General features: G+C 53.8%; 1 protein-coding gene across 1 annotated transcript in view; it reads right to left on the bottom strand.

Annotated features, from left to right (window-relative positions):
• Positions 1-12,099, bottom strand: part of CCDC69 (coiled-coil domain containing 69) — a 163,893-nt gene extending 151,794 nt beyond the window's left edge. Inside the window, exon 1 of the mRNA XM_086931280.1 lies at positions 11,877-12,099. Within this exon, the coding sequence (XP_086787406.1) occupies positions 11,877-11,927 (51 nt within the window). The 5' untranslated portion in view covers positions 11,928-12,099. The remainder of the gene's footprint in view (positions 1-11,876) is intronic.
• Positions 12,100-25,467: the final 13,368 nt, after the last annotated feature.

Genomic DNA, 25,467 nt, shown 5'->3' with positions numbered 1-25,467 from the left:
AAAGAACTGAAAACTGACCCTGAACCCTAAAAATACCCTTTACCCAAAAACTGAAAACTGACCCTGAACCCTAAAAATACCCCTTTACCCAAAAACTGAAAACTGACCCTGAACCCTAAAAATACCCCTTTACCCAAAAACTGAAAACTGACCCTGAACCCTAAAAATACCCCTTTACCCAAAAACTGAAAACTGACCCTGAACCCTAAAAATACCCCTTTACCCATAAACTGAAAACTGACCCTGAACCCTAAAAATACCCCTTTACCAAAGAACTGAAAACTGACCCTGAACCCTAAAAATACCCCTTTACCAAAGAACTGAAAACTGACCCTGAACCCAAAAAATACCCCTTTACCCAAAAACTGAAAACTGACCCTGAACCCTAAAAATACCCCTTTACCCAAAAACTGAAAACTGACCCTGAACCCTAAAAATACCCCTTTACCCAAAATTAATTAATATTACAAATAAATTACTTCCCACCCTATTCCCCTATAAACCCACAACCCGCTCCAGTAGTAAAACATATAATTTAGTTAAAAATACACATAAATTATCAATTAATTAATCAATTAATCAATTAAAATAAATCATTGCCAATTAATATTTAATTGCAAAATAAATTAATCATTGAAAAATTAATTATTTAATTACAAATAAATTACTTCCCACCCTATTCCCCTATAAACCCACAACCCGCTGTGGTAGTAAAACATATTATTTACTCTTATATATTTTTAAATTATAAAAACATATTAAACACATATTATAACTATTAATTTAAATACTTAACTTATATTTCTAACACATATTAGTAAATCGAAATTACTTACATCGATATATATGCTATCGATATTAGTAATTTCGATATTACTTACCTTAGGGTCGATATTCTGGCCATCGATATTCTGGACATCGATATTCTGTCCCATCGATATTAGCAACTCGATATAAGTGTAGGTCGAAATTAAAAACTCGATATTTTGACTGTTTACCCCTTTTGCACTTATGTTGTAAAGATATCCCGGGTGGATAGGCCCCAGGCATCTTATTGTCTTTAAATCCCGGTAATTTTGGACAAGAGTTGTACTCCCTGTACTATTCAAGATGCATGGCTACCAAGCCCTTCTGGAGACCCTGGTAGCAACCATGGGTGGTAGGCAAATCCAAACCTTGCCTCATGCTTCCAGACCTTCACAACAAATACAGAAGTCCTCAATCTAAGATTCTAGGTAAATCCATTCTTGGGTGGCTACACGAGGTCAAGTAGCTTTTTAGCATGGACCCATGATTTTCCCTGTTGAAACTTCTCCAAACGTTACCTGGCAGCATCACCGCAGGGAAAACATGTTGGTGCAGTATAGTTATTTTGGTTGGCGGTGTTCGCTGCGGGTATTCCTGCAGGACCTGCCACGATGGGTAGGAAAAGTGTGGACATTCTTCTGCGCATAGGTTAAGCAGCGGTGCAGCAAGTTTATATTGCACAGTACAATTGAAGTCATAGGGAAAATTCCCCCACACATCTCACTGTTAAGAGCATCACGTGCTTCCTCTGCAGAGCAAGACAAACAGTATAGGCAGGTGTCCCACGCACACAGCGCGGCTAGCATTAAAGCTTTCTTCACACATTGCATGATCAGCAGACAGTCATTATTTCCACTGCCCAAGGATGTAGGGGAGGCAAGTTTTCTACACATAGCAAGATTATCCATGGACTAAAATATATCCACCCACACCATGAGCAGCATTACCGAAACCCTGATCCTCAAAGTTCACAAGCAGCAAAAGGGTTTTCTCTCATATACTGGGCATGTTCAGCAGTAGGGCAAGCTTTCCTCAAATGCAGCCAGAGCAAGCCTCCGCCCCACCCAGAGGGACCGATTCACAAAAGCATCAGTGACTACCTGAATTAGTACCACAGGAGAACACTTCATGTATTTTTAAAAAAACTTTGAGAATCAGCCCCTAAACACACAAGATCCTATAGGTAAAAGTGCAAAGAGAGCACAGTCGTCCCGGTTTGTACTACCTGTAGATATAAATGTACGTAAATATTTTCTGAATATTTCAATTTTTTATGTTCCGGGTCCAATTCAGAAAGGCATGTAAGAGTACGTAAAAGAGTACATTAGGGCAGGCATATTCTTGTAGAGAGCTGCTCGTCTATTGCTTATATATGTGCCTCTATGTGCCTCTCACTTCTTGGAAATAAAGTGTGGAATTCCCCAGGGGTGACGTAAGCACGTACACAAAGGCACACTGTCTTGATGCCACTCCCGAAGATGATAAAAAGAGTACCACAGAGCTAGTAACACCTGGTATTTACATTTAAATTGCTACAAAGCTGCAACACTAAGAATTCAATTTCCCAGCCTGGAAAGTGCTACCTGGGGTTATTCGTCAGCTATAATCCATACAACACTGAAGAATTGTTAATTCAAGAAAGAAATCAAAGAAGGTAAGTCAGTGACAAAGCGCTGTTTGTGATAATGTTAAGGCACATTAATAAACGAGCATTACATTAAATCTGTTTCCATGAGAAGCATGACAATCACGTTTGTCTTTTTTCCTACTATTTCAACACGATCATGGGGATTACCAAACACTCAGTGAGTTTTGTGTACTTCAGGATGTGCACACTCAGACTCAGTGTGAGCACAGTCTGGCTGGTCAGGTGAGTCTCACACCTTGGAGACCAGTCTCACCGCAATCAAATGCTGTCATAACACTTCATACCTGGGAAACAATATTCATTAAAGCAGATTTTCATCGAAAAAGATAAAATCTCGCACAAGAAGATGCCTGAGGTTTAGTGGTAGGAAAAAGTCTTTGCATACGTGGAAGGAGCGCCATGACATGCGTGACACATACAGCAACCTAGGCCTTTTCTCCAATAAAAGACTGCATTTTTTGGCGAACTGTAACATAGTTTCATTGAAAGGTTGTGAAATTAAACTTTCAGAGCGAAATGTGGGTTGGGTATCTTGTGTATCTTTTGTTTTTTTGACTGGCCGTGTAATTTGCATGAAAAATTCACGCAAGATTCTGACACAAGAGGGGGATTGAACAGAAATGTTTTCTTTGCAACAGTTTTTCTGCGAAAAAGTCTCCCACTATCATCTTTCGCGATGTTTCATGCAAGGTGCACACCTGTTTCAAAAAGTAACGCAAAATGCATAATTTTGATAAAGAGCAAACTGTTGAATAAAAAGTAAAATTTCAAAGTGTTAAGTATGGCACTGGGGCATGTGGTTACTACATTAGCTCACAAAGGCGGTCCGTGAAGGCGTGCGACTTAGAACCAGAAGGCTTGTTGTGTTTTTGTGCAGGCAGTCCAGGGAATCCTGCCCTGCTATCTATTTACATTCCCTCTGCCCCCATCCTACAAACTAGTGAAAGAACTTTCGACGTCCACAGGGAGCCAGAAAGCAATGCATCCACCATACCCAGGGCTACTGAAATGATGCGGGTTTGCAGCCACTGTGTTTTCTGCATAATTATGGCTAAGCTGCTGTTAATGGGGTGCTAGCTCTGCCCAGACAGTTCTGCAGGTTAAAATGGCAGATGGTGAAGTCATAGTGATTGCTATGCGGACAGTGATGAATTACATGCTTCATATTTTTTTTTTCTGACCCCATAATTTAGTCAGCAATTGCACATAATGTCTTCCTCCAGCCCTACAAGAGTCCAATGGACCTGACCATACCAGGTAGCAGGTCATTGATATTATTAAGGAAAGAAACAAATGACTTCCTGTTAGACGGACCGGGAGGGTCGGCCGAGATTACGGGGAGAGGTCTCCAGGGAGAGCCGTCTCCGACGACTGTACAGAAAGGTAACTTCCCCCCCACAGACGGACACCACACAAGGTTGAAGGTTAACGAGACTTTATATGCAATTCTTAGGTTACGATGGTACGATACAAGGAGGTCTGGACTCAGGGGTCCCCTCGGTTCTGATCTCTGGCTGAGGAAAAGGGTAGCGGGACAGTCTTAGTTACCAGTAAGTTCAAAATAGCTCTCAATCCTCGAGCTCGGCGTGGTGGATGATCGGGCCGTGGAGGAGCCAAGCAGGTCCCGAGATGGATGAAGAAAGGACGACGGTCCGCGGCGGAGCCTGCAGGTCCCGGTGATGACGAAGATGAAGGTTACGACGGCTGTGGCAGCGCCAACAGGCAGGACGATGGTGCACAAGACAGAGCTACGGCAGCGCCAGTAGTCCGTCCAGGATGAGTTCCTCTTTACGTCTCTCGACTCCAAGATACAACTGCCTTCCTGCTCTGGAGCTGCCCCAGTTATAGGGCTGGTGTGCTTTGATGTCCGGACCCTCGCACTTGGAGGTCGGGAGGTCCGGGATGAGGGAGTCCAGACACCCAGCAGGGGGGTGGAGCCAGCGCTCGGGGAGGCGATGGGCGAGCGGCACTGGGCGGGGGAGAGCCATCGGCACCTCTTTCTCCCATTGACTTGCCAAGTAGCCCGCTCACCTCCCGGGTGGAGGGTGGTGCCGGAATGTCTGAGACCGGCCAGGCCCAGGGTTGAGGTCGATCGGGGGCCAGGCGGCCTCGTGGTGGAGTGTCCAAGATGGCGGCCCGGGCTGGGCGCGTGGGCCGGCAGTGGACCGGACCCACGAGGTTAACATGCTCGAGGGCAGGGGTCCCTGAGGGGACGGAGGACGTGCAATGGGGGTGTGTAGTCTCTAGCGTGGCTGGGCTTGGGCCCGGGTGAGCCGGGGGAGAGCGGCCCTTCATGTGGCCTGTCCAACATGCGTCCCCCCCAGCTGAAGGCGGGGAGAGTTACCCATCCTCTTGGGGACTCTCCTCGTCGAGGCGGAAAAACCGGGACAGGCCATCTGCGTTGGCGTGGTCGGACCCAGGCCGGTGTTCGACGGTGAAGTCCATACCTTGCAAAGAGATGGACCAGCGTAGCAATTTTGGGTTTTCCCCCCGCATATGCATCAACCACTGCAGGGGTCGGTGGTCCGTTTGTACCCGAAAGTGGGTACCAAAAAGGTAGGGTCGGAGTTTCTTGAGGGCCCATACCACAGCGAAGGCTTCCCTCTCGATGGTGCTCCAGCGTTGCTCTCGTGGTAGGAGTCTTCGACTGATGAAGGCCACCGGTTGATCAAGGCCTTCGCTGTTCACTTGAGACAGCACGGCCCCAATGCCCTGGTCAGAGGCGTCCGTCTGGACGACGAACTCCCGGCTATAGTCTGGGGCCTGGAGCACAGGAGCGGAACACATGGCGGCCTTCAGCTGTTCAAAGGCCGCTTGACACTCTAGGGTCCAGTTCACCTTCTTGGGCGAATTCTTCGATGTGAGCTCGGTGAGAGGCCCCACTATTGTACCATAGTCTTTCACGAACCTTCGGTAGTAGCCCGTGAGGCCCAGGAAGGCTCGCACCTCGGTTTGTGTGATAGGGGGCTGCCAGTTCTGGATGGCGGCAATTTTCAGCTGTAGAGGGGCCACTAGGCCGCTTCCCACCTGGTGTCCGAGGTAGGTCACAGACCCTTGTCCGATTTGGCATTTGCTGGCCTTGATCGTAAGGCCAGCTCGCTGAAGGGCTTGCAGTACTGCTCGGAGGTGGTGGAGGTGCTCGGTCCAATGGTGGCTGTACACAGCGATGTCGTCCAGGTAGGCGGCGCTGAACTCTTCGAGCCCCGCCAGGACCTGGTTGACGAGCCGTTGGAAAGTTGCTGGTGCATTTTTCATGCCGAAGGGCATGACCGTAAAATGATAGTGGCCATCGGGGGTGGAAAAGGCAGACCGTTCTTGTGCTCGGGGTGTGAGGCCGATCTGCCAATAACCTGCCGTCAGGTCGAAGATGCTGAGGTAGCGGGCAGCTCCCATTCGGTCGACCAGTTCATCTGCCCGGGGGATGGGATGTGCGTCCGTCTTGGTGACTTCATTCAGGCCCCGGTAGTCGACGCAGAACCGGAGTTCTGGTGTGGTTCCGGGGGCGGCTGCTTTGGGGACCAGTACGACCGGGCTGGCCCATGGACTGTCCGAGGGCTTGATGACCCCGAGCGTGAGCATCTTAGCTACTTCCGCCTGGATGCAGGCCCGTACTCGATCAGGTACGCGGTAGGCCCGGTGGCGGATAGGAGGGCTGTCTCCGGTGTCCACATCGTGCACACACCAGGAAGTGACACCGGGGGTGAGGGAGAACAGACTGGCGAACTGTGACAGGAGGGCTTGGCACTCTTGGCGTTGTTCTCTGGTGAGGGTCTCCGAGAGTCTGACCCCATCCATGGAGCCGTCTCGCTCTTGGGCCCGCAAGAGGTCAGGGAGAGGCTCGGAGTCGTCTTCAACCCCATTGTCTGTGGCCATCAGTAGACTGAGTTCTGTTCGTGCAAAGTGGGGCTTCAGCCGGTTGGTGTGGAGGACTCGGAGCGGATTCCGGGAGGACTCCATATCGATCAGATAGGTGGCAGGACCCTTGCGCTCGATTACTTTGAAGGGTCCCGTCCATTTGTCTTGGAGAGCGCATGGCTCTGTGGGGGACATCACCCATACCTGTTGCCCCGGCTCGAATTCAATTGATGAGGCGTTTTGGTCATACCATTTCTTCATGTCCTCGTGACTGGCCTCTAGGTTGGCTTTTGCTAGGTCTCTGAACCGCCGGGACTGGTTGCGGAGGGTGAGGAGGTACCGGAAGACATCTGGGGGACTCTTGGCCGGAGGCATCTCCCAGCCTTCTTTGATCAGACTGAGCGGCCCCCGCACTGGGTGCCCATATAGTAGTTCGAAAGGGCTGAAGCCTAGGGACTTCTGTGGGACTTCCCGGTAGGCGAAGAGGAGGCACGGCAGCAGCACGTCCCACTGGCGACGGAGGGGTTCTTCCAATCCCCCGATCATCCCTTTTAGCGTGCGATTGAACCGCTCAACAAGTCCGTTTCCTTGGGGGTGATAGGGGGTCGTGAAGCGGTAGGTGACCCCACACTGTTGCCAGAGGGACTTCATGTATTTCGAGATAAAGTTCGTGCCTCTGTCGCTGACGACTTCTCGGGGGAACCCCACACGGGAGAAGATCCCCATCAGGGCCCGGCCGACCACTGGGGCTGTCACGGTCCGGAGAGGGATAGCCTCAGGGTAGCGGGTGGCGTGGTCCACTAGTACCAGGATGAAGCGATGACCTTGTCTTGTACGCGGGTCCAGGGGTCCCACAATGTCTATTCCGACCCTCTCAAATGGGGTCGTGACTACTGGAAAGGGTTGCAGGGGGGCCTTTAGTTTGCGGCCGCTCTTCCCACTAGCTTGGCACGTGGGGCAAGATCGGCAATGCTGGTGCACATCGTTTCTCATTTTGGGCCAGAAGAAGTGGGTCACCAGGCGGCTGTAGGTTTTATCTTGTCCCAGGTGCCCTGCCAGGGGGACATCGTGGGCCAGATTCAGCAGGAAGTCTCTGAAGCGGAGGGGTACTACTAGTACTCGGTTGGCCCCCAGCTCGGCGATTCGTTGCTCGCTGTACAACAGGTCATTGTCCCAGTATACCCAATGCGTTCCGGAGGTATCCCCGGCGCTTTGGGCGAGCGCTTGTTGTCGGAGTCCCTCGAGGGAGGGACAGGTCTTCTGTTCCTGACGAAATTGTTCTTGTGTGGGTCCCCCTTCTTGAGCCCACTGGTCAAGGTTAGCGAGGTCGGAGGGTTGAGCAAGCTCGAGGGGGATGTCATGGTCGGTGGTCTCGGCTGGGGCGACCGGAGGCGGTGGCGCCGGCCATTCTGGTTCTTCTGGGGGATGGTTGGCACGGGTGGCCATGGACCGGGTGGTGACGCAGGCCCAGTCCGGGACGCCCAACATCCCCAAGTGTTCTTTTCGCTCCACGGCTGCCCACGGGGAGCTTTCCAGGTCATTTCCGAGGAGGCAGTCCACGGGGGCGTCGTCTCGGACCGTCACTTTCAACATGCCGGAGACCCCCCCCCACTCAAAGGGGACGCAGGCCATCCGACACAGACTCTCTGAGTTGTCGGCTGATCGCACAGGGCAGAGAATGTTCGGCAGATATTGTTCTGGGGTCACCAGATGACAGCGGACGGCTGTCACACTGGCCCCGGTGTCCCGAAGGGCTTCAGCCCGTTGTCCATTGATGCTCACCCACTGGCTGTACTTCTGGGTGTTAGCGGGTAGGGGGACCCGCGGGACCATGTCTCTTCCCCCTAAGCACGCGAGAGTCATGGCGGCTGGCTCCCACTCTTGATACTCTTGCTCGTCTGTTTCTGGCTCCTCGGGGATCTGTTCTTCCCCTAGTGCCGCGGCGGCCACCTGGCGGGGTTTCGGACTCTGATACTGCGGGCAGTTTGGGTCGTTCGCATAGTGGCCGACTCGTTGGCATCGGTGACATGTAACGTTGGCTCTATACCCCGGTCGTGCCGGGGTGCTGCCCCGGTTGGCCGGGGGGGTGGTGCTGGTAGCGGGGGCGGCCGGAGTGTTGTCTCTTCCTCGTCCTTGGCCCCCTCCTCCTCCTCTGGGTCGGTGGTGACCATTGTTGTTCCTGTTCTGCTCGTAGGATCCATTCCGGCCCACTCTGGTGATCTCCCACCTGTCAGCTTCGGCTGCGAGCTGCCGGGGATCGGTTAACTTGCTGTCGAGGAGGTGTTGGCGTAGTTCAATGAAGCAATTGTTGGACAGGTGCTCCCATACCATCAGATTGAACAGCTGCTCGTAGGTCGTGACGTTGTTCCCTCTGATCCAGCCTTCGAAGGCTCGGCTAAAGTACGTTACATAGTCCACCCAAGTTGTACCCGGGATGCGTGTGCAGTCTCTGAACCTCTGTCGGTACATTTCGGGCGTGAGGCCATAGCGGGTGAGGAGGGCCGCTTTCATATGGTCGTAGGAGGTCATCTGGTGGTCTGGGAGCTGTAACAGGGTATCGCGACCCTCATTGAGGAATTTGCCCCATAGGCCGGCTCCCCAATCGTTTCTGTCGATCCGGTGCGCAGTCATCGCGATTTCGTAGGCCTTAAACCATTGCTGGATGTCGTCTTCTCGAAAATATTCTCGGACAACATCCTTGGGGATGTGTACTTTTTTCTCCGTGGTCCCTGGGGTGTGCGGTCTGTCGGGCACCCCTAACTCTTTATTTTGTTTGCGCAGGTTGATCTCGGCTAGATTCCGTTCGTGCTCGTACGCCAGTTTCTTTTCCTCGAGCTCCCTTTGCCTCTGTTTCTCCTCTCTTTCTTCTCGGAGACGCAGGTGCTCTAAGTTTATTTTTTGTTCGGCCAACTTGAGTTCTACGTCCATCTTGAGTCGGGCCATTTCTAGTTCGTGTAGTCGGGTTTTTTCTCTTTCTTGGATCTCGTCTTGCGAGAGACTGGTTCTTGGCCCTTCCGGGGCCGTGTTGGTATTTTTCGCGGTGCTTTGCTCGGGGGCTTCGACATCCCCGGTCTCTGCCCAAGATTCTAGGGCATGCTTAAAATCGTCCTTGGTGCTTAGTCCGGTGGTAGCGATACCTAGTTCGATGCAGAACTGCTTCAGTTCACGATGGCTGTACTCCTCTAGTTTTTCCATTTGGAACTTCTCAGTTGATCCGCTTTCTTTAGTTGTCATTGTGGTTCGTTGTGGGGTGAGCTACTCTCTGTACGTTATGCGGTGATTCGGATCGCGCCGCTGGCCACCAATGTTAGACGGACCGGGAGGGTCGGCCGAGATTACGGGGAGAGGTCTCCAGGGAGAGCCGTCTCCGACGACTGTACAGAAAGGTAACTTCCCCCCCACAGACGGACACCACACAAGGTTGAAGGTTAACGAGACTTTATATGCAATTCTTAGGTTACGATGGTACGATACAAGGAGGTCTGGACTCAGGGGTCCCCTCGGTTCTGATCTCTGGCTGAGGAAAAGGGTAGCGGGACAGTCTTAGTTACCAGTAAGTTCAAAATAGCTCTCAATCCTCGAGCTCGGCGTGGTGGATGATCGGGCCGTGGAGGAGCCAAGCAGGTCCCGAGATGGATGAAGAAAGGACGACGGTCCGCGGCGGAGCCTGCAGGTCCCGGTGATAACGAAGATGAAGGTTACGACGGCTGTGGCAGCGCCAACAGGCAGGACGATGGTGCACAAGACAGAGCTACGGCAGCGCCAGTAGTCCGTCCAGGATGAGTTCCTCTTTACGTCTCTCGACTCCAAGATACAACTGCCTTCCTGCTCTGGAGCTGCCCCAGTTATAGGGCTGGTGTGCTTTGATGTCCGGACCCTCGCACTTGGAGGTCGGGAGGTCCGGGATGAGGGAGTCCAGACACCCAGCAGGGGGGTGGAGCCAGCGCTCGGGGAGGCGATGGGCGAGCGGCACTGGGCGGGGGAGAGCCATCGGCACCTCTTTCTCCCATTGACTTGCCAAGTAGCCCGCTCACCTCCCGGGTGGAGGGTGGTGCCGGAATGTCTGAGACCGGCCAGGCCCAGGGTTGAGGTCGATCGGGGGCCAGGCGGCCTCGTGGTGGAGTGTCCAAGATGGCGGCCCGGGCTGGGCGCGTGGGCCGGCAGTGGACCGGACCCACGAGGTTAACATGCTCGAGGGCAGGGGTCCCTGAGGGGACGGAGGACGTGCAATGGGGGTGTGTAGTCTCTAGCGTGGCTGGGCTTGGGCCCGGGTGAGCCGGGGGAGAGCGGCCCTTCATGTGGCCTGTCCAACACTTCCCTCAACTCAAGAAGGGAAAGGAGGTTCCCAAGGGATGCTGTCATGGATTACAGAAGAGTGACCTCAAGCTACTGTCAGACACTGAAACCGATTTCTCCATGAACTGATGAAAACAAAGAAAAAGGCGCTTTTCCGCTGTGGAGAAGAAAGAGGCGCTCGCTCCATCCATCATTGGCGAGCACTACTGTGGTGACATGGGCCCTCGTGCATTATTATTATAGAATTCACTCAAGTGACCCTGGGCCTTCACCTATTGTAGCCACACGCTGGATGAAGCAGGTGAACTAAATCTGTTATTGAGATGCACTAAAGAGTAAGTACATGGGTGTCTTATTTCATCCACCAAAGACACAAAAAAGGGATATTCCAGCCACTGCTGACTTGTAATAAATGGAAGGGGCTCTCAGCAACTGTTGTCTACATTACTGAAAAGTCCCCCTTCACGTGCTGTTATGTGTACACACACTACAGGCACTACAGTTATGCACTACCCTGGAACAGGTTACCCGGGTGTTATTGCCAACACTCCAAGGAGACGTTGGGGGCTTCCAGGAATTGTTTTGATGCAGTATATAGTCAAAATATATACTCTCGGAGCCAGAAACAAGACACGGGGTCAGTCCCTATTGTTGTGCTTTTAAGGGGGAGGGCAGGGCCCTCCCTCCGGTCGCTGTGATGTTCTGAAGAAAGCCGCGCGCTCGACAGAAGAAAGGGTCCCCCCGGCTATTTTAAGGATGCGCGACAGAAAGGGAGGCTTGACAGATCCTGACATCAGTGACAGGAGGTAGGATCCGGGGGCGTGGAGGAGGCAGGGGTTATCAGAAGCCACGCCAGTGCGTGCCCTCGCACCGCAGCGGAGTGTGGGGGAGGATCGTGTGTTTTGGAAGAGGCACCGATTCAAACTTCTCCCGTTACGTTAATCGAGTAAAATGTATTTTTATGCGAGACAAAGAATTAAACTGCACGAAAAGTCCACTCTGCTGTCTAACATCGGATCTTTGCTGAGCCCCTATCCGTCGACCCCCGACTCTGCATAACGGAAACATCTCCACTAGATAACCCTTCCCCACCAGCACGGCTCGGCGCCCTCCTCTCATCCCCCGGTCCTTTAGCCCCCCATACCCTCCCTAGGGCTTCCGTCACCCCTCCGTAGCCGCCCCCATCCACAGCCACTTCCTCAACTTGTGCGAAACTTTTAAAAAGGAAACTAAAAACAAACAAAAAAGATGCGGATTTCCCGCCCGTTACCTTCCTCCGCGGTCGCAGACAGCCTCTCATTTTGCTGCCCTTGCACCCCATGCCGGCCGGGCTTCGAGGGGTGTTGTTACTCGGGGTGCAGGGAAAGATGCTGCTCCATTAGCCCCACCGCACGAACTCCACCACTTCATGCACTTTCCAAGTCTGGCTGACTTTTTAGATCAGTCCCCGCGCCCCACCCGGAACCTGACAAAGTCATGAACTTCTGCACCGTAAACACCAGAAGAGCAGCGCGTCCCAAAGGCTGTCTGTGTACTGCCATACACAGTAACTGAATGTTAAGCAGGGTCAAGGTTAATGGCTGACGGTTTGTTGCTCTGTTTTCTAGGTTGGAAAATATAGGTAGCTTTTCGAGTTTTTTTCTTTTTTTGGCAACTCTGCAGCTACTGATGCTTTTGGAGGGGTTTTGTCACTTCGGATCGGAGGTGATGAATGTTTCTGCCAGGTGGAGATGGGGCGGCTGGTCATTACCAGGGCACAAGTCCAAAAAAAAGAAGTAGGGGGACACTGACGCCACGACAGGAAGTGACATCACGAAAGGTGGCTTGCACCATCAGACTCAATGCCTCCCCTCGCTCACCCCTTAGATGTGATTGCATCAGAGAAGCCAGCTAGTGAGCAGAGTTCTGAGATGGCTCCGATCTCGCCCCAGAGATGCCAAAGACTGAATGTGTAGCTCCATTTGCTCCAGTTATCAAGCTCCCGGAAAAATAAGTGGGGGGACGCCGTGCCACCGCGCGGTACCCCGACTCGAGCCCTGGTTATTACTGATTTGTTTGTGACACAGAAGCTTTTGAAGTTTATGTGGCACCGGGGCACAAGTCCTAAAAAAAGAAGTGGGGGGACACCCAAGTTAGGTGGCGTCATAGGAAGTGACGTCACAACAGGAAGAGACGTCACAAAAGTAGTCCCCTGTTATTACAGGGAGTTCCGCTGCACTTGGAACCTGATATAACCTGGCAGCTAGCCACAACCCATCGCAATATGGTGGCAGACATCTAGTCAAGTGCAAAATGTAAATGGAACACTTGATTGTTATTGTCGTACCCTGAAAGTACCTTGAATACTTCATGGCACTTTTAGGAAGGGGGGACGGCGTCCACCCTGTAAAATAAGTGGGGTGACGCCGTCCACCCGCATAGTACTCCGACTCGAGTCCTGTGTGGCACTCCGTGTCAGTCATTAGGATGGAATGGGTGATGTGGAAGCCAATGCCAGTCTTTAAGAGTGTAATTAAGGTTATTATTATTATTATTATATGCTTCTATAGCGCCTGAATAAATCCCCGAAGGGGTATCTCCGCGCTCATGTTGGAAAGGGGGATTGGACCTGTGTCTGATCATTACAGAGGTAAGAAATCATAAACTAGATTAATTAGTGCTGAAAAGATGGGTCTTGAGAGTTTTACGAAAGGATAAGTGATTGGTGATTAGTTTAAGTGCAAGGGGAAGGGAATTCCAGAGAGCAGGGCCTGTATGTGCCAGAGCACGACCTCCTTGACGGGATTTTTTTATTTTGGGGACCTGAAGTAAATGAAGATTACTCGATCGAAGTGATCGGCCTGGCACATAGGGTTGAAAGGCTCTGGTCAAATATTTAGGGCCCTTTCCTGTCAGGCATCTATGAATAGTACAAAGGATTTTGAACTTTGTACGTTGCCGCACTGGCAACCAATGAAGCTTGGCTAGTAGAGGGCGGGAGGGAGTTCTAGATGGAACATTGAGAACCAACCTTGCCGCCGTATTCTGGACCACCTTTGCAGGGTCGGACTGGGACAGAATAACAGCCATGTTCCAAACATTAGTGGATTAGCTCCAAATGTGACCCAGGTTTACAAATCGAACAGTTTTGAACTTGTAAAGACACCCTGTATAAATATTTTGCAAGTTATAGAGGGCTTCATGGATTTTAGCTTGCTGTTGTAAATGCTTGTTTTAATATCTGGGTAATCAACAGTAAAAACTGGCCCAGCTGAGCATAAAAAAGTCCCACAAACTAGCTGTTGGACAGGCCACATGAAGGGCCGCTCTCCCCCGGCCCGACCAGGCCCGAGCCCGGTCACGCCGGTACCACACACCACCATTACACGTCCTCCGTCCCCTCAGGGACCCCTACCCTCGAACATGTCGACCTCGTGGGCCCGATCCACTGCCGGCCTGCGCGCCCATCCTGGGCGCCATCTTGGACACTCCACCACGAGGCCGCCTGGCCCCCGATCGACCTCAACCCTGGGCCTGGCCCGGCCTCAGACATCCCGGCACCACCATCCACCCAGGAGGTGAGCGGGCTACTTGGCAAGTCAATGGGGGAAAGAGGTGTCGATGGCTCTCCCCCGCCAAGTGCCGCTCGCCCATCGCCTCCCCGGGCGCTGGCTCCACCCCCCTGCTGGGTGTCTGGACTCCCTCATCCCGGACCTCCCGACCTCCAAGTGCGAGGGTCCGGACATCAAAGAACACCAGCCCTATAACTGGGGCAGCTCCAGAGCAGGAAGGCAGTTGTATCTTGGAGTCGAGAGACGCAGAGAAGAACTCATCCTTGACGGACTACTGGCGCTGCCATAGCTCTGTCTCGTGCACCATCGTCTTGCCTGCTGGCGCTGCCGCAACCTTCGTAACCTTCATATCCTTCATCGTCGTCGGGACCTGCTGGCGTGGCCGTGGACCGTTTGTAACCATCATCTTCATCGGGACCTGCAGGCTCCGCCGCGGACCGTCGTTTCCTTCGTCCATCTCGGGACCTGCTGGCTCCGCCGCGGCCCGATCATCTAGAACGCCGAGCTCGAGGATTGAGAGCTATTTCCATCTTTTTGGTAACAAGACTGTCCCGCTACCCTTTTCCCAAACCAGAGACCAGAATCGAGGGGACCCCTGAGTCCAGACCTCCTTGTACCATTCCATCGTAAACTTAAAGAATTGCCTATAAAGTCTCGTTGAACTTTAACCTTGTGTGGTGTCCGTCTGTGGGGGGGAAGTTACTTGTCTGTACGATCGCTGGAGACGGCTCTCCCCGGAGACCTCTCCCCTTATCCTCGGCCGACCCTCCCGGTCCGTCTAACATTGGTGGCCAGCGGCGCGATCCGAATCACCGCATAACCGTACAGAGAGTAGCTCACCCCACGGCGAATCACGATGACAACTAAAGAAAGCGGATCAACCGAGAAATTCCAGATGGAGAAATTGGACGAGTACAGCCATCGTGAACTAAAGCAGTTCTGCATCGAACTAGGTATCGCTACCACCGGACTAAGTACCAAAGACGATTTTAAACATGCCCTAGAATCTTGGGCAGAAACCGAGGCTGCCGGAACCCCCGATCAAAGCATCGCAGCAAAAACCACCACGGCCCCTGAAGAGCGAAGAACGGGTCTCTCGCAAGACGAGATCCAGGAACGAGAAAAAACCCGACTACACGAGCTGGAAATGGCCCGGCTCAAAATGGACGTTGAACTTAAGTTGGCCGAACAAAAAATCAACTTAGAGCACCTGCGTCTCCGAGAAGAAAGAGAGGAGAAACAGAGACAAAGGGAGCTCGAGGAAAAGAAACTGGCATATGAACATGAGCGGAAACTAGCTGAAATCGACCTACGCAAGCAGAATAAAGAAGTAGGGGTGTCCGAGCAACCCCACCCCCCAGGGGCAACAGAGAAAAAGGTACACATCCCCAAGGATGTCGTTCGAGAATACTTCCGAGAGGACGACATCCAGCAATGGTTTAAGGCCTATGAAATCGCTATGACTGCACACCGGATCGATAGAAGCGATTGGGGAGCCGGTCTATGGGGGAGATTCCTCAATGAGGGCCGCGACGCCCTGCTGCAACTCCCGGACCACCAGATGACCTCCTATGACCATATGAAAGCTGCACTCCTCACCCGCTATGGCCTCACACCCGAGATGTACCGTCAGAGGTTCCGAGACTGCACCCGCATCCCGGGTACAACTTGGGTGGACTATGTAAACTACTTCAGCCGAGCCTTCGAGGGCTGGATCAAAGGAAGCAAGGTCACAACCTACGAACAACTGTTCAATCTTATGGTATGGGAGCATCTGTCGAACAATTGCTTCATTGAACTCCGCCAGCACCTCCTCGACAGCAAGTTAACGGATCCCCGGCAGCTCGCAGCCGAAGCTGACCGGTGGGAAATCACCAGAGTGGGCCGAAATGGGTCCTACGAACAGAACCGGAACAAGAATGGTCAGCACCGTCCCCGAGGAGGAGGAGGAGGCCAAGGACGCGGAAGAGACAACGCTCCGGTCGCCCCCGCTACCAGCACCACCCCCCCGGCCAACCGGGGCAGCACCCCGGCGCGACCGGGATACCGAGCCAATGTTACGTGCCATCGATGCCAACGAGTCGGCCACTATGCAAACGACCCAAGCTGCCCCCAGTACCAGAGCCCAAGACCCCGCCAAGTAGCCGCTGCTGCTCTGGGGGAGGAACAGATCTCAGAGGAACAAGAGGAATATGAACAGGAACACCAAGAATGGGAGCCAGCCGCCATGGCTCTAGCCTGCTTAGGGGGGAGAGACATGGTCCCGCGGGTCCCCCTACCCGCTAACACCCAGAAGTACAGCCAATGGGTGAGCATCAATGGACGCCGGGCCGAAGCCCTTCGTGACACCGGGGCCAGTGTAACAGCCGTCCGCTGTCACCTGGTGACCCCAGAACAATATCTACCAAACATTCTCTGCCCTGTACGTTCAGCCGATAACTCGGAAAGTCTGTGTCGGATGGCCTGCGTCCCCTTCGAATGGGGAGGGGTCTCCGGCATGTTGAAGGTAACGGTCCGAGACGATGCCCCCGTAGACTGCCTCCTGGGGAATGACCTTGAAAGCTCTCCGTGGGCAGCCGTAGAACGGAAAGAACACCTGGGGATGTTAGGCGTCCCGGACTGGGCGTGCGTCACCACCCGGTCCATGGCCGCCCGTGCCAACCCCCGCCCAGAGGAACCCGAATGGCCGGCGCCACCGCCTCCGGTCGCCCCAGCCGAAACCACCGACCGTGACGTCCCCCCAGAACCAGCTCAACCTCCAGACCTCGCTAACCTCGACCAGTGGCCTCAAGAGGGGGGGCCCACGCAAGAACAATTTCGCCAAGAACAGAAGACCTGTCCCTCCCTCGAGGGACTCCGCCAGCAAGCGCTCGCCCAAAGCGCAGGGGATACCTCCGGAACTCACTGGGTCTACTGGGACAATGATCTGCTGTACAGTGAGCAAAGAATCGCGGAGCTGGGGGCCAGCCGAGTACTAGTGGTGCCCCTCCGTTTTAGAGACTTTCTGCTAAACCTGGCCCACGATGTCCCCCTGGCGGGACACCTGGGTCAAGATAAAACCTACAGTCATCTGGTGACCCACTTCTTCTGGCCCAAAATGAGGAACGATGTACACCAGCATTGCCGATCTTGCCCCACGTGCCAAGCCAGTGGAAAGAGCGGCCGCAAACTAAAAGCCCCCCTGCAACCTTTTCCCGTGGTCACCACCCCGTTCGAGAGGGTCGGGATAGACATCGTGGGGCCCCTGGACCCGCGCACAAAACAAGGCCATCGATTCATCCTGGTGCTAGTGGACCACGCCACCCGCTACCCCGAGGCTGTTCCCCTGCGAACTGTGACAGCCCCGGTAGTCGGCTGGGCCCTAATGGGGATCTTCTCCCGTGTGGGCTTCCCCCGAGAAGTCGTCAGCGACAGAGGCACGAACTTTATTTCTAAATATATGAAGTCCCTCTGGCAACAGTGCGGGGTTACCTACCGATTCACGACCCCCTATCACCCTCAAGGAAACGGACTCGTTGAGCGGTTCAACCGCACGCTCAAAGGGATGATCGGGGGGTTGGAAGAGCCCCTCCGTCGCCAGTGGGACGTGCTGCTGCCGTGCCTCCTCTTCGCATATCGAGAGGTTCCCCAGAAGTCCCTGGGCTTCAGCCCGTTTGAACTGCTATATGGACACCCAGTGCGGGGCCCGCTCAGCCTAGTCAAGGAAGGCTGGGAGATGCCCCCTCTAAAGAACCCACCAGATGTCTTCCGGTACCTCCTAACCCTCCGCAACCAGACCCGGCGGTTCAGAGAGCTGGCAAAAGCCAACCTAGAGGCCAGTCAAGAGGACATGAAAAAGTGGTATGACCGGAATGCCTCCTCCATCGAATTTGAACCTGGGCAACAGGTATGGGTGATGTCCCCCACCGAACCCTGCGCCCTGCAAGACAAGTGGACAGGGCCCTTCAAAGTAGTCGAGCGCAAGGGTCCTGCCACCTATCTCATCGACATGGAATCTTCCCGGAACCCCCTCCGGGTCCTCCACGCTAACAGACTGAAACCCCACTTTGTGCGGTCAGAACTCAGCCTCCTGATGGCCACAGACAATGGGGCTGAAGAGGACTCTGAGCCCCTCCCTGACCTTCTACGGACTCGGGAGAAAGACGGCTCCGTGGATGGGGTCCGACTCTCGGAGGCCCTCACCCGAGAGCAACGCCAGGAGTGTCGAGTCCTCCTGTCACAGTTCGCCAGCCTGTTCTCCCTCGCCCCCGGTGTCACTTCCTGGTGTGTGCACGATGTGGACACGGGGGACAGCCCCCCTATCCGCCACCGGGCCTACCGCGTGCCAGATCGGGTACGGGCCTGCATCCAGGAAGAGGTAGCAAAAATGCTCACGCTCGGGGTCATCGAGCCCTCAGACAGCCCCTGGGCCAGTCCTGTAGTACTGGTCCCCAAAGCGGCCGCCCCTGGCACCACACCGGAACTCCGGTTCTGCGTCGACTACCGGGGCTTGAATGCGGTCACCAGAACAGACGCACATCCCATCCCCCGGGCAGATGAACTAATCGACCGCATGGGAGCTGCCCGCTACCTCAGTATTTTCGACCTGACGGCGGGCTACTGGCAAATCGGCCTCACACCCCGGGCCCAAGAACGTTCTGCCTTTTCCACCCCCGATGGCCATTACCATTTCAAGGTCATGCCCTTCGGCATGAAGAATGCCCCAGCAACCTTTCAGCGGCTCGTCAATCAGGTCCTGGCGGGGCTCGAAGGGTTCAGCGCCGCCTACCTAGACGACATCGCTGTATACAGCCACCATTGGTCCGAGCACCTCCACCACCTCCGAGCAGTGCTACAAGCCCTTCAGCGAGCTGGCCTCACGATCAAGGCCAGCAAATGTCAAATTGGTCAAGGGACTGTAACCTACCTCGGGCACCAGGTGGGAAGCGGCCTGGTGGCCCCTCTGCAGCTCAAAATTGCCGCCATCCAGTCCTGGCAGCTCCCCATCACCCAGACCGAGGTACGAGCCTTCCTGGGCCTCACGGGCTATTACCGAAGGTTCGTGAAAGACTATGGTACTATAGTGGGGCCCCTCACAGAACTCACGTCAAAAAATCAACCCAAGAAAGTCAACTGGACCCCAGAGTGTCAAACAGCATTCGAACAATTGAAAGCCGCCATGTGTTCCGCCCCTGTGCTCCAGGCCCCCGACTACAGCCGGGAGTTCGTCGTCCAGACGGATGCCTCCGACCATGGCATTGGGGCAGTCCTGTCTCAAGTGAACACCGAAGGCCTTGATCAGCCAGTGGCCTTCATCAGCAGGCGACTCCTACCACGAGAACAACGCTGGAGCACCATCGAGAGGGAGGCCTTCGCCGTGGTATGGGCCCTCAAGAAACTCCGGCCCTACCTCTTTGGCACACACTTTCGGGTGCAGACCGACCACCGACCCCTGCAGTGGCTGATGCAGATGCGGGGGGAAAACCCGAAGTTACTACGTTGGTCCATCTCCCTTCAAGGGATGGACTTCACGGTTGAACACCGGCCTGGGCCAGATCACGCCAACGCGGATGGCCTGTCCCGGTTCTTCCGCCTCGACGAGGAGAGTCCCCAAGAGGATGGGTAACTCTCCCCGCCTTCAGCTGGGGGGACGCATGTTGGACAGGCCACATGAAGGGCCGCTCTCCCCCGGCCCGACCAGGCCCGAGCCCGGTCACGCCGGTACCACACACCACCATTACACGTCCTCCGTCCCCTCAGGGACCCCTACCCTCGAACATGTCGACCTCGTGGGCCCGATCCACTGCCGGCCTGCGCGCCCATCCTGGGCGCCATCTTGGACACTCCACCACGAGGCCGCCTGGCCCCCGATCGACCTCAACCCTGGGCCTGGCCCGGCCTCAGACATCCCGGCACCACCATCCACCCAGGAGGTGAGCGGGCTACTTGGCAAGTCAATGGGGGAAAGAGGTGTCGATGGCTCTCCCCCGCCAAGTGCCGCTCGCCCATCGCCTCCCCGGGCGCTGGCTCCACCCCCCTGCTGGGTGTCTGGACTCCCTCATCCCGGACCTCCCGACCTCCAAGTGCGAGGGTCCGGACATCAAAGAACACCAGCCCTATAACTGGGGCAGCTCCAGAGCAGGAAGGCAGTTGTATCTTGGAGTCGAGAGACGCAGAGAAGAACTCATCCTTGACGGACTACTGGCGCTGCCATAGCTCTGTCTCGTGCACCATCGTCTTGCCTGCTGGCGCTGCCGCAACCTTCGTAACCTTCATATCCTTCATCGTCGTCGGGACCTGCTGGCGTGGCCGCGGACCGTTTGTAACCATCATCTTCATCGGGACCTGCAGGCTCCGCCGCGGACCGTCGTTTCCTTCGTCCATCTCGGGACCTGCTGGCTCCGCCGCGGCCCGATCATCTAGAACGCCGAGCTCGAGGATTGAGAGCTATTTCCATCTTTTTGGTAACAAGACTGTCCCGCTACCCTTTTCCCAAACCAGAGACCAGAATCGAGGGGACCCCTGAGTCCAGACCTCCTTGTACCATTCCATCGTAAACTTAAAGAATTGCCTATAAAGAGACCTCTCCCCTTATCCTCGGCCGACCCTCCCGGTCCGTCTAACACTAGCCCATACACGGACCTATCAGACCAGCCTATAGGGCAGTGCTTGATTATCCTAAGGGCCAGTCTCACCTTTCCCAGAAAAAAATACAGTCTATCTGTTAATTTTTAACATTCTGCAAAACCCTGGACATGTTTTTCAGTAGAACTTAATAGGAAATCTTCTGTATTGATTATCAACGTGGCCTTTCTCTCTTTGTTTACTTCAATTATCAATCAGGGTTCATTAGGGCAGTTTGTAAGACACATTTTTAAAAGTGTTTTCTTCTTACATTCACTGTTCAAAGTACATATGGACGAGATACCCGCCACCCCCTCTCAACACAATCCCCAAGGATGGGAAACCGGAAACGGTTCTGAACTTTTGGAAGGTGGGAGGGAGTGACCCTCCCGGCCGTATTTATTAAAATATGAAACAAAATCAAAACATTAAAATAACAGTTTCATATTATGTACAATTTCATTTCCACATTACGATGTTTGGCTAGCCTTAACAGATCTCTAATACAAAGGTTCTCCTAGCCGAACTAACATCCTACAAAACATTTGACTTGAAATTGTACATCCTAACGTTAAGGGCCAACGGCAAGGTCGTAACCGGTGTCAGATCCCTAAACCAGAAATACCACCCTCACTTGTGAGGGGAGCGACCGCACAGAGGCGTACCTCAAGTGCATCTACCAATTTCCCTTGGACTTGACGGGGGCCCCAATGAACTCGACGCCATTTAACGGTCGTCCGAGGACTCGTGTGAGGTGTCTAAAAGGTAGCGTAAACCCCCTCCCGAACCCCACACAACTTACCCATCTGCCGTCGCAGATGTCCTGGCCCCGGGAAATTCCCCAGGAGGGCCCGTAGCCCCTCCTATCCAGGAAGGGGCCTTGACCACCTTTCCTTTCCTTCCGGCGGCCCATCCTTAGACGGGACCGCCTCACCGTTAAGGGGCCAATGGCCACCTCCCCCGAGCGCTCCCATCCGTAATTGGTGACGCCCCCCCATAGGGATCTTCCAATTACTGCTCACCGATCATGACCTTACCGCCCGACCAAAATAAATACGACAATTCTACCTAACTTACTAAATTACAAAACAATCATAACTTATTACAAGCCTGATTACTGATCAACACTAGTGCAAAATTACTTTAGCTGAAAAACATACTGAAAATGACCATTCTTTATTGCATATTCAAAAAATTATCACGACAATCATCACAACCTGCAAGAAATAGAGTTACCACACCAAAACTTTATTCAAAAACAACTAGCTGTCCTCAGGGGCTGGTGGGTGGGTCAAAATTGGCTCTTCGTTCCGTCTCGAGCTCACGTGCAGCGGGGAGGTGCAGCTTCAGAGCACAGGAACAAGAGGATGCTTTCTTGGCTTGCTGCTCCTTTTATCCGTCTTCAGGGCAGGCGTAAACCCGCCCCCGCCTGCCTCCGAGGGCGTGGCCGGCCGCGTCAGTGTCTAGGACAACCCACTCCAGGGCGGGAAAAAGGCGCGCCCCGGCTACGCCGCTTCGGGCATACCAGCCGAGACTCGCCTTCCGCCCAAGATGGCTTCCCGGGGGGATCGTGGTACTCTACCATACGTTCGGGGGGACCGAATGGTCGCCCCTTTCCATATGGCCGAGATACCCGCCACCCCCTCTCAACACAATCCCCAAGGATGGGAAACCGGAAACGGTTCTGAACTTTTGGAAGGCAGGAGGGAGTGACCCTCCCGGCCGTATTTATTAAAATATGAAACAAAATCAAAACATTAAAATAACAGTTTCATATTATGTACAATTTCATTTCCACATTACGATGTTTGGCTAGCCTTAACAGATCTCTAATACAAAGGTTCTCCTAGCCGAACTAACATCCTACAAAACATTTGACTTGAAATTGTACATCCTAACGTTAAGGGCCAACGGCAAGGTCGTAACCGGTGTCAGATCCCTAAACCAGAAATACCACCCTCACTTGTGAGGGGAGCGACCGCACAGAGGCGTACCTCAAGTGCATCTACCAATTTCCCTTGGACTTGACGGGGGCCCCAATGAACTCGACGCCATTTAACGGTCGTCCGAGGACTCGTGTGAGGTGTCTAAAAGGTAGCGTAAACCCCCTCCCGAACCCCACACAACTTACCCATCTGCCGTCGCAGATGTCCTGGCCCCGGGAAATTCCCCAGGAGGGCCCGTAGCCCCTCCTATCCAGGAAGGGGCCTTGACCACCTTTCCTTTCCTTCCGGCGGCCCATCCTTAGACGGGACCGCCTCACCGTTGAGGGGCCAATGGCCACCTCCCCCGAGCGCTCCCATCCGTAATGGGTGACGCCCCCCCATAGGGATCTTCCAATTACTGCTCACCGATCATGACCTTACCGCCACAGGCCGGATAGTTGACCGGCTATCCGGACCCCCCACAACCACTCCTGCCTAAAGGTCATGTTTTAAACTCTTTAACCAAGCTATGAGGTCTCCTATGAGTAACTCATTCCCCACCCGGGACAAATGAACCCCATCCCCCAAATACATACTGTCCCCTTTGATACAAGCATGCGAAACAGAATGCAGTGTACTTGAACGAAACAATCTACTCACTTTGTTATTTTTTTTCCTTACTGAATGATTCAAAGCAGAAACCGAAATAGCCCCCCGCCACACTTTCCGTGGGATCATATGGGACCATGCAATTGTGCACCCTGGAACTCTTCTTGCCAACCAACTTACTGTGGAAAGCATTGCCTCAAGAAGAAGTCGTCTACCAGTGGCCACCAAATCGTTGCCCCCAAGATGGACTATGATTATAGACGGCGGTGACCTTGTCCGCCCTAACAAACCCTCGAAAAAGGATTGAAACTGGTCAATACAGAGCCCGCCCTTTCCGTAGAAGGACACCCTGTACCCGTATTCCCCAGCCACGTGAATCATGTCACCTGCTTTGAATACGTCCGCGGCACGCCTCACGTATGAGTGGCCCACGACCCACACCTGCTTTTTCGCAGCCGGTGATGTCTGACCGCTGGTCCCCAGGTGTCGGGTCGACTGCACAGTCCGCCCCGCCTCGTAAGCTTGCGCAACTGAAAACCAAACAAAAACAAGAAGCGTGAGTACATCATTACAGCTTCACAACATGTGCAACCGCACATACCTTTTATAACAGTTCGAGGACCAACGCCCCACACGTTTTACTTCCTCCACACTCAGACCCCTGGCTGTAGCCTCAGTAGCAGCCCCTATCCGAAAGGAATGGGTCCCGAACTCGCCGGGGTTCAAGCCCGCGGCCGAAATCGACATCGCAAGCACCCGCTGGAACTGAAACCTCGTCAGTGGGGTGGCGTCAGCGTGTCTCAACAAGGTCCCCTCCCATGATGCCACCCTCAGCGCTAAATATTCCTCTACGCAAACAACAGGGCACATGGAAGACCCGGGGATCCTTTGTATGATTATGCAGTCCCCAATCGCACCCTGATCGGTTTTGGACCTGACAAACGAGACAGTCATCGTCTCCCCCTTGACCTGAATGTGCTCTCGGCACAGTCCCCCCATTGTATCCTGCTTGTTCTTCGCCACTAGTTCGCTTACCCGCATAGCCCCATGGAATGCTAGCGCAAAAGCGGCTCGGAATAACACTGTTTCATACTGGGATGAACACGTTGCAGGGAGTACGGATAATAACAGGGCCAACCTATCCAGACCTATCGGGTGCCTCTCATCTACTCTGCGACCCTCAAGGCGTTGCCACCCACGTAGCGCTTTCTGCACAACGAAAGACGCTGTCGGGTCCTGGATCCCATGAGCCCTTGCCATAAAGGAAATGGCGGCCCGATGCCTCTGGGCCGTAGCCACTGATTTGCCTGCCTGATGTAAAGACAGCAGAAATTTTACTACAAACTCTTCCTGGCCCCAAAGCTCCCCCCTAGCAGCCCCCAAAAAGGCCCAATAGGAACGGAACGCCCCTTCATATGCCTTCCTCGTCCTGGGTGCTAAACTCTCTCCCACGAGGTTTTGTAGTTCGGGGCACCGAGAGACCAGAGAGCTTCGGGAAATGGTGCCGCCACCGGGTCCGCTGTGGGCAGAAAACCCCAGAAGGCCTGCATACGGAAACGAGAAAGCGCATCAGCCGCTTGGTTCATTACCCCCGGCACATGTCTTGCCTTAAATAGCACATTCAATTGCATACACAATAACACAATTTCTTTGAGCAGTCTCAGAATCCATTTGCATCGTGCTGCCTGACTATTGATACACTCAACCACGGTCATGTTATCAGACCAGAACACCACAGAGTGATCCCGGAACCCCTCGGGCCAAGTTTTCCGGGCCACCAAAATAGGGAAAAGTTCGAGAAAAGCAATGTTACTCGTCAGCCCGGACTCGTGCCACCATGACGGCCATTTTTGAGCCGACCATTGTGTGCCGAATATGGCACCAAAACCAATACTCCCTGCCGAATCTGTCCACAGCCCCAGCTCCTCGGAGGACACCGCCGGTTTGTTCCAGACAATTCGACCATTGAAATCCGCCAGAAATGTCAACCAAATGCGCATGTCCTGGCGAACCTCTGCCGAGAGCCTCGTGCGGTGATGACCCTCCTTCAGGCCGACCATGGCTTGTGCAATCGAGCGGGAAAAGGGGCGGGCCATCGGCATTACTCTCAGGGCAAAATTCAACTGGCCCACCATTTGTTGCAATTGATGCAGTTTAACCTTAGTCTCACTAA

This window comes from Lissotriton vulgaris, chromosome 7 (assembly GCF_964263255.1).
Source record: "Lissotriton vulgaris chromosome 7, aLisVul1.2, whole genome shotgun sequence".
NCBI classification, from domain to species: Eukaryota; Metazoa; Chordata; class Amphibia; order Caudata; family Salamandridae; genus Lissotriton; species Lissotriton vulgaris.
This window is presented reverse-complemented; position numbering and strand designations above follow the sequence as displayed.